This window comes from Nicotiana sylvestris, chromosome 12 (assembly GCF_000393655.2).
Source record: "Nicotiana sylvestris chromosome 12, ASM39365v2, whole genome shotgun sequence".
Lineage (NCBI taxonomy): Eukaryota > Viridiplantae > Streptophyta > Magnoliopsida > Solanales > Solanaceae > Nicotiana > Nicotiana sylvestris.
In genome coordinates this window covers 23,995,760-24,004,057 of record NC_091068.1, presented here as the reverse complement: position 1 = coordinate 24,004,057, position 8,298 = coordinate 23,995,760, and the positions used below count along the sequence as shown (strand labels likewise).

Below are 8,298 nucleotides of genomic sequence, written 5' to 3'. Positions count from 1 at the left end.
AGAAGCAAAAGATAAAAGAATATGTGTAATGCTAGAATAATAAATATAAACACAAACAAAAAACTACATGGACAAGAGAACTAGAATAATTACAATAAGTAAAACGTTTATTTTTATTGTTTCGTGATGTCATCATTAAGATAGAGCTCATGGTTACTTGGACAAGCTTTTGCTTCTTGATGCCTGCATTAGTGTGTCGCCTATGTTGCGCCTAGTTTCATTAGAACAGTGGGCACTATTTAGGCTTTGAGGCGTAGTGTTGTAAAACCCATCTCTTTGTCACCTAAAGCTATTAAGTGATATGAAGCAAGAGGTTATTGCTTCATTGGTGAAGTCATGCACTTGAGAGAAATGTGCACGGAGTTGGACTAATGTCTGCATATTCTATTCTTTTTACATATGAAAAAGGGTCATATTTGCCTCTTTACGTTAAAAAATTATTCATATCTACCGTCTACATGAGTATTCAAATGTATACAGCCCTATAGTTACACTTTTGAACAAAAATGCCCATACCCGTTAAGAGATCTGGACCCAACACTAAAATAGACACGTGGAGGGCCAATAAACATTTTAAAACACCCCGGTTCATTTGTCCAAACCTTACCCGACCCATCCATAAATCCGCTTTTAAACCATTTCCATTGTTCATTTTAGAGGAGGTGCCATACACATTTGTGTTCAGTTTCTCCTAGATATAATAGGCATGTAAATAACTTGTATATGATTTGACCTATGCCGCAGTACAAGTCTTTGAAGCCTCTGCAAAGTACCAAAGTCGGATAGAATGCGTTTTTCAACTAATTGAATATTTTTCTGGTAACGAGAAATCCCTTTTAACTTCGTGGATAATGGAGTTGTTCCTCTACCCTACTTCACTTTAATACTAGGGTTTTGTCCGATATACATACTATGCTCTTACCATTAGACCAAAACCCGAGGGTAAATTCTCAATTAGCCTAATATTAACTTGTTATTACATCATCTTTGGGCTTGAGCAAGACTGAACATACATTGGATGGATATGCTATAGTTTTGGCATTAGAACTCAAGATAATTTATTTTGTTAAATCAACTGATTTAGACTAGATCTGTTGTACCTCTCAGCAATGTAGTTGAGCAAGTCTCTGCTACCAAAATTCTCGATATTAATTTTGAGCAACTGGCCCGGGCTACGATGTACCGCAATCCTACACATATTCTCCAACATTCGAGGCGTTTTGGCATCAACATCATCATTCCTCAAGTCGACAACACGCCACACAGTAGGGTCATGGCTCGCCTTCCACCAGGAAGTACAAACTCGCTGTGCATTCTCCAGTATCTCTATCGTTCTCAAACGCTGCAGAATGTTTGCCGTGATATCCAGCGGAAGCTCCACCCACGGCGGCGGCGGCGAAAGCGGCAGCGACGGCGATGATGGTAAGGAAGAAGAAGGTGGAGGTAAGGAGGAAGATGATGATGCTTTTAGCATTTTCTGTTTGACTCCTCTCGGCTGTTTATGAATACCCGTTTGGGTTAGCAGAGTAGTTGATAAGCATCAGGTAGTAAAAAAGAAGTATTTTAGGGATAGAATAGTAAATATTTTGGTCAAACCTAAAATGCTTATAAGTTTAAATTTGATAAGTTGGGGAAACCAACTTATGACTTTTGACTTATTTTTGGCTTATAAACACTTAACTTATAAGCACTTTTAATTTTATCAAACGCGTAAATAAGCCAAAAAGTGCTTATAAGCCAATTTGACCAGCTTATAAGCTTAGCCAAACACGCCTCAGCATTTTGGATTATGGAGGTCGAGCATTAAGGTTGTAGGTTAGGGGAGAGTGTGAATATTTCTACAGCACGATAGAGGGAGACTATCTAGTTAGGAGTTAGACTAGGAATGTCATTGGTCGTCTATTGATGCAGGACTTTACCTTCTAGTTGTACTATACCAGCCATCTATTTCGTATTTCGTATTTCGTATTTCGTATCTTGTATTTCATATTTCATATCTCTTATATATTGTTGTTATTTTTATTACGCATTTATATGGTACTAATATATCATCTCCTATTGCTTTTTTTTAGCCGAGGGTCTCCTGGAAACAACCTCTTTACCCTTCGGGGTAGGGGTAAGGTCTGCGTACATATTACCCTCCCCAAACCCCACTTGTGGGATTATACTGAGTCGTCGTCGTTGTTGTTGTTGTTAGGGCTTTTGCGGAGAGCATCACTGAGGAAGAAGGATACGCTCTGCCTTTAAAGTAACGGAAATTGGGGGAACTTTTGAATTTTGAACTCTCTTTTTTAGACTGTTTCCCATATAAAAAGCCTACTAGTACTGCCATGAATAGGGCAGTCAAGGCCCAAGCAGTGGTGACTTGGTGAGCCAGGATGTTTTTCAAGGGAATTCGAAATAATAAAAAGTAAAGACACAAATATACATAAAACATAATTTTAAGCTTAGCTATTCAACATTTAATATTTATGGAGAAATTAAAAAGTAATCAGATTTACAAGGGGTTATTCAAAAATAATCGCAATTTCAAAAGTAATCAAAATTTAGCCACTTTTCATGTAAAGATAAATCTGAACGAAAATATTGTTCAAAATCTGGAAAATACTCCAACATAATATGCTGGAGTTCCACTATAATATACTGGAGTTCCAGCATAAGTATACTGGAACTCCAGCATAATATACTGGAGTTCCAGTATAACATACCGGTCCAGTATAGTATGTTGGAAATTCATACACAGGTGCTTCAATCTCCAGTATATTATGCTGGAACTATCCGCGTGTTGGAGTTCCAGCATAATATGTTGGAAGTTCATACACAGGTGCACCGATCTTCAGTATATTATGCTGGACTGATCCCTGTTGCAGCAAAATAGTGGTTATTTTTTAATGACTTTGCAAATGCTGGTTATTTTTGAATGACCAATCCGAAAACTGGTTAGTCCGTGCTATTTTAACCTATTTATGTCACCCTAGCTTTGCCCGGGGGCCCAAGGGAAGTTCAATTGAATATTGAGTTATTGTTCAATCAGATATCGAATGCAAAAAACTAAAAAATTACCTCTAATATTCTTTAGCTTTTAGCCTTTAATAATGTTCACACTCTTTTTCAAGGGATTTTTTCATAATTGCTTATAGAATCAAAAAATATTCCATAATATACAACCACAATAAGATTTTTATATTTTACAACTCTTACGTATAATCCTAAAATATGGTAGAATCTCTATAAAAAAGGAATGTAAAACTGTAACGTATCCCATTTCTCATCCTATCCCATAATTAATGCCTACAAATTCTCCATTTTGCTAAATCTACATTTTCAATATAAACCCATTAGATTATCTCTATCACAATCTCCATCTTGGTCTTTAAAAATTCTCCATCGCCTTTTTATTTATATTATCCTTCAACACATTCTCAACAAATAATTCATTATTTATCATTTTCTCCTTCTCCTGTTGGTAAAATATATTCAAATATAACTATCCAAAAAAGGTGATGTATTATATATTATATACCAATTTAATAAAAGTTATATTATAGAATATACTGTATACCATATTTATCAGTAGTATTCCTCCTTGGTAGGGGTGTCAATGGTTCGGTTCGGCCGGTTATTTTATAAAATTAGTATCATACCAATTTTTCGGTTATTCTATTATATATAATTAAAATTAGATTTTTCGAAACCGTCTCAATCATATCGGTTTCTCTTCGGTATCGGTACAATTCAATTAATTTTTGGTATTTTTTTAAATATTATATAAAATTCACCAGTAGAAGTAGAATGCAACAACATATGTTCTTTTATAGGACGTAACAAAACTCTCTAGATATTTTTATTGTTTAAAGGGTGATGAATTAAAAAAAAATGAAAGATGGCTAGAGTATAGATCCATCAACTATTCTACAACAGCGTAAAAGAAACCAAAGCAAAGGCAAAGAAAATATAAATCACACGAGTAAAAATATATTAACAAAGTTAGGACTCAAGAATAAAGTTTATAGAAGATTAAATATTTTAAAAGTTAAATCTAAATTATATGAAAGGAAACATATTCAATACATTGTAGTTTGCTATTCATAATCGCTAGAATATTTTGTGTTCTGCTAAGATACTTGATATAAGTTAGTTTAAGTAGAAGTAGCGTAATAGGTTTTAGGAATTAATATTTTGAGTTTAATTATTTGTTGGCTTGTAACAGTTTTCATAATTCCAAGGCCCAAAGAAAAGTTTAATGCATTATTTTTTTTAGACTTATTATATAAATATATTTTTCACATGTAAAATTTATTCGGTACAGTTCAGTATTTTTTCGATTTATTTTTATAAAATAAAAAATATACCCTAATTATCGGTGCGGTTATATATTTATATAAAAATCTACGATTTTTTTAAAAGAAACCTAAAAAAGGTTCGGTCGGTTTAGTTGGTTGTCGAATATCCATTCCCCAGTCCTTGGTCCTTTTTGCATAACACTCTCGGCCGCCCAAGAGGACTGGCTATCTTTCTCTTTATACGCAATATCTTGAAAAGCAAAGAAAAATATCTATCTTGGCAACGTCAATGACTGATATATTCATTGCATGGAATCCCACACTCAATTGTCAGCGATTGGGGACCCAGTCTTCATTAGCAATTTATGGCATGAGCTCTTTCGTTTACAAGGGACACAATTTATATCAGATAAACTAAAGTGATATTATACAATATAGGTATGTTGTATTATACACTATACCAATGTCATATAAGTTTGTATTATATATAATATATTGTATATGATATTTGTTAACAGTATACATCAGGTAACTAAAAATGATATTATAATGAAGGTATGTTATATTGTATAGTTATATACCATTTTCACATTAGTTTATACTATATTAATTATTAGCACGCATCAGATACATATTAATAATAGCATAAGAGGCTTGGGATATTGGGATATACTTGAATCCTTTTAATGGAGAAATTGGGTAAGAATTAATACGGATAGATACATGTTAGGTGAAAGAGAATCCCAATATATATATATGGATATTTTAAGGTGAGAGAATATCAGAAGAGAGATATAACAGATATTAAAAGTTGTAGAATTTAAAATAAGTTGTACCTTATGTAACTTTCTAAAAGTAATTGTAATATATTTAAATAAGTTGTATTTTGTGTAAATTCCTCCTTTTTCAATAGGTGCGAAATATTAATTTATTGTTCCTTTTGTTGGATGATTGTTGCATGTCCCGATGTCTTTCAAGTGCAAGAGCAGACAGATGAAAATTTACAATCAAGACGCATTGAGATATCAATGGACACCCCCCTCCCTCCCTCCCCCAAGCCAATGCTGAGGAGAAAAAATCTGTTGAATGTGTATCTATCAATTCAGATTTTAATAGTACTCTCTCCATTGTCTTATTAGTACTGAGATTTGTTTATGGTAGTAATGCTTTATACAAAATATAAAATGTAGAGGGTAAAAAATCAGTTCATATTAAATGCTCAAATGATAGAGTAACACGTGGAATTGGGGGAGGGCAGACGAAAAATGAAGCAAGTAAAAACCAAGATCGAGGGCAACGGCTTCAGTTGGCACCAGGTAAGTCCCGAAGGGAACATTTCCAATTGGAGCAAACGAATGTTTGTCACCAGATGACATTCAATGAAGAATATTCCTCAGTATTAAATACGCAGCCGTTACAGAGAATTTTGGTATTCATGACCTGCCGTTACATATTCATCAATGACCCTCATTATTGTCATTTAAGAGAGGTTTAATACTGGGACCTTGTTCCCTAGGTATAACTATAAATAGTGGCTTCAACAACCATTGTAATACACGAAAATTCTGGCGAACTTATGCTACACACTATTCCAAGCTAAATAATACCTTTTTTCTGTCTAACGTTATTCTTATTGTTGTCTTCGGAAGCCTTGCTCTCGGAACCAAGTTGTCTGTTATTTATCTCGATTTCAATGCTATGTCTTACATTTAATTTAATTTATTTATTATTTTGGGATCAAATCAATTTGTTTGTCTATAAACATGCTATAAATTCAACTATACCATTTTACGCTTTACGGATAAACATAAAAGGGTAAAGATTAGATCAATTATTGCACTTGTTAATTTCCAAAGATCAATAATATTGAAAAGCACAAGGTAAACTACTTTTTTCTTTGGTATGTGAACTCACAAAATCAGCCCATTGATGTAAAAGAAGAAAAAACTATTCGATTTTATCTTGGTTAAATAAAACAATAAGTATTTTGAGATAAATATTTTTACTAAGGACGACAAGTGTTTTGGGACGGAGGAAGTAATAGAGTGATAAGTAAGTTAACGCTAAAGTTATTTAGTAAAGATGCAAAGTAAGTAAACTGCGATTTTTGAGGTGTTTAAAATTCTTACATAATGAAAATAATATTGTATAGCGGTTCTCAAAATAATAATATATTGTATGTTATATACAAAAGTTATAGTACTAATTTTATTCACTTTTTCGGCTACCAAATATAAATAATTTCTGGCGCGGCTAAAAGTAATAATACCCATTTGTGTAAGAGGACTTCTAAAAGTAGCCCTTTTTCTATAAATTACTTGCCTAAAGAATATGCCATTTTACAGCTAGAATCACTTATATTTAAGTACTATGACTACTATATATTTCTAGCCCTAGTTATTTATTGTCGTTCAATATTAATTTTGTTAGCTTCGGCATTATACCTAATTATCTCGATTCTAACATCATCCTCCACAGCTATTATAAAGGGCTGAAGTTTATATTTACCAAGTCCCAAGTACATTTTTCAGACACATACGAATAGACAGTAAACTTTAAAAATTTCAAGGGCAATCCGAGTTTATAAACAATTCCAATAGAAGTCTTCCCAATCAATCAACCAAACACATAAACAGCCAGGTTCATAATCCAATGCCAACAAAAGCTCGCAAGGCCGCAACAACAGAAATCAGGCGAATGTGTCAGAAGCTGAACCACTAAATTGGCGTTTACTTGAAAATATCCAAAAGTTAATATAAAGATTTTTCAAACAACAACGACAAATAACAACAACAACAACAACGACCACGACCCAGTATAATCCCACAAATGGGGTCTGGGGAGGGTAATATGTAGAGAGACTGTTTCCAGGAGACCCTCGGCTCAAAAAGAGCAACAGGAGACGATATATTAGTACCATAAAAATACATAATAAAATAACAGTTTTATAAGAGATATGAAATACAGAATACGAAATACTAAATAGATGGCTGGTATAGTAAAAACTAGCAGGTAAAGCCCTGCATCAATAGACGACCAATGACATTCTTAGTCTAACTCCTAACTAGCTTGTCTCACTCTATTGTGCTGTAGAAATATTCACAACTTTTCCCTAACCTACAACCTTAATGCTCGACCTCCATAATTCCCTGTCAAGAGTCATGTCCTCAGTAATCCTAAGTCGCGTCATGTCCTGTCTGATCACCTCTCCCCAATACTTCTTAGGTCGCCCTCTACCTCTCTGCGTGCCCACTACAGCCAGTCGCTCGCACCTCCTCACCGGTGCATCAGTGCTCCTCCTCTGAATGTGCCCGAACCATCTGAGTCTTACTTCCCGCATCTTGTCCTCCATGGGGGCCACACCTACCTTCTCTCGAATATCTTCATTCCTAATCTTATCCATCCTTGTATGCCCGCACATCCACCTCAACATCCTCATCTCTGCTACTTTCATCTTCTGGATGTGTGAGTTCTTTACCGGCCAACATTCAGTTCCATATAACATGGCAGGCCTAACCACTGCTCTATAAAACTTACCTTTTAGTAACGGTGGCACTTTCTTGTCACACAAGACTCCCGACGCTAACCTCCACTTCATCCACCCCACCCCTATACGGTGTGTGACATCCTCGTCAATCTCCCCGATCCCCTGAATAACCGATCCAAGGTACTTGAAACTACCCCTCTTGGGAATGACTTGAGAGTCAAGCCTCACTTCAACTCCCGCTTCCGTCGGCTCAACTCCAAATTTGCACTCGAGGTATTCCGTCTTCGTCCTGCTCAACTTGAAACCTTTAGACTCAAGAGCATGTCTCCAAATCTCTAGCCTCTCGTTGACGCCGCCTCGTGTCTCGTCAATTAGAATAATGTCATCAGCAAATAGCATGCACCATGGCACCTCCCCTTGAATATGATGAGTCAGTGCATCCATCACCAGGGGCAAATAGGAATGGGCTGAGCGCAGACCCTTGGTGCAACCCCGTAATAACTGGAAAGTGTTTAGAGTCGCCTCCTA

At 35.2% G+C, this 8,298-nt stretch overlaps 1 protein-coding gene across 1 annotated transcript; it reads right to left on the bottom strand.

The window, feature by feature from the left end:
• Positions 1 to 1,066: 1,066 nt before the first annotated feature.
• Positions 1,067 to 1,474, bottom strand: LOC104227670 (F-box protein SKIP19-like). Its single transcript, XM_009779970.1, has one exon. The coding sequence runs from the start codon at positions 1,472 to 1,474 to the stop codon at positions 1,067 to 1,069; it is 408 nt and encodes a 135-aa protein (XP_009778272.1).
• Between the last annotated feature and the right edge of the window lie 6,824 nt (positions 1,475 to 8,298).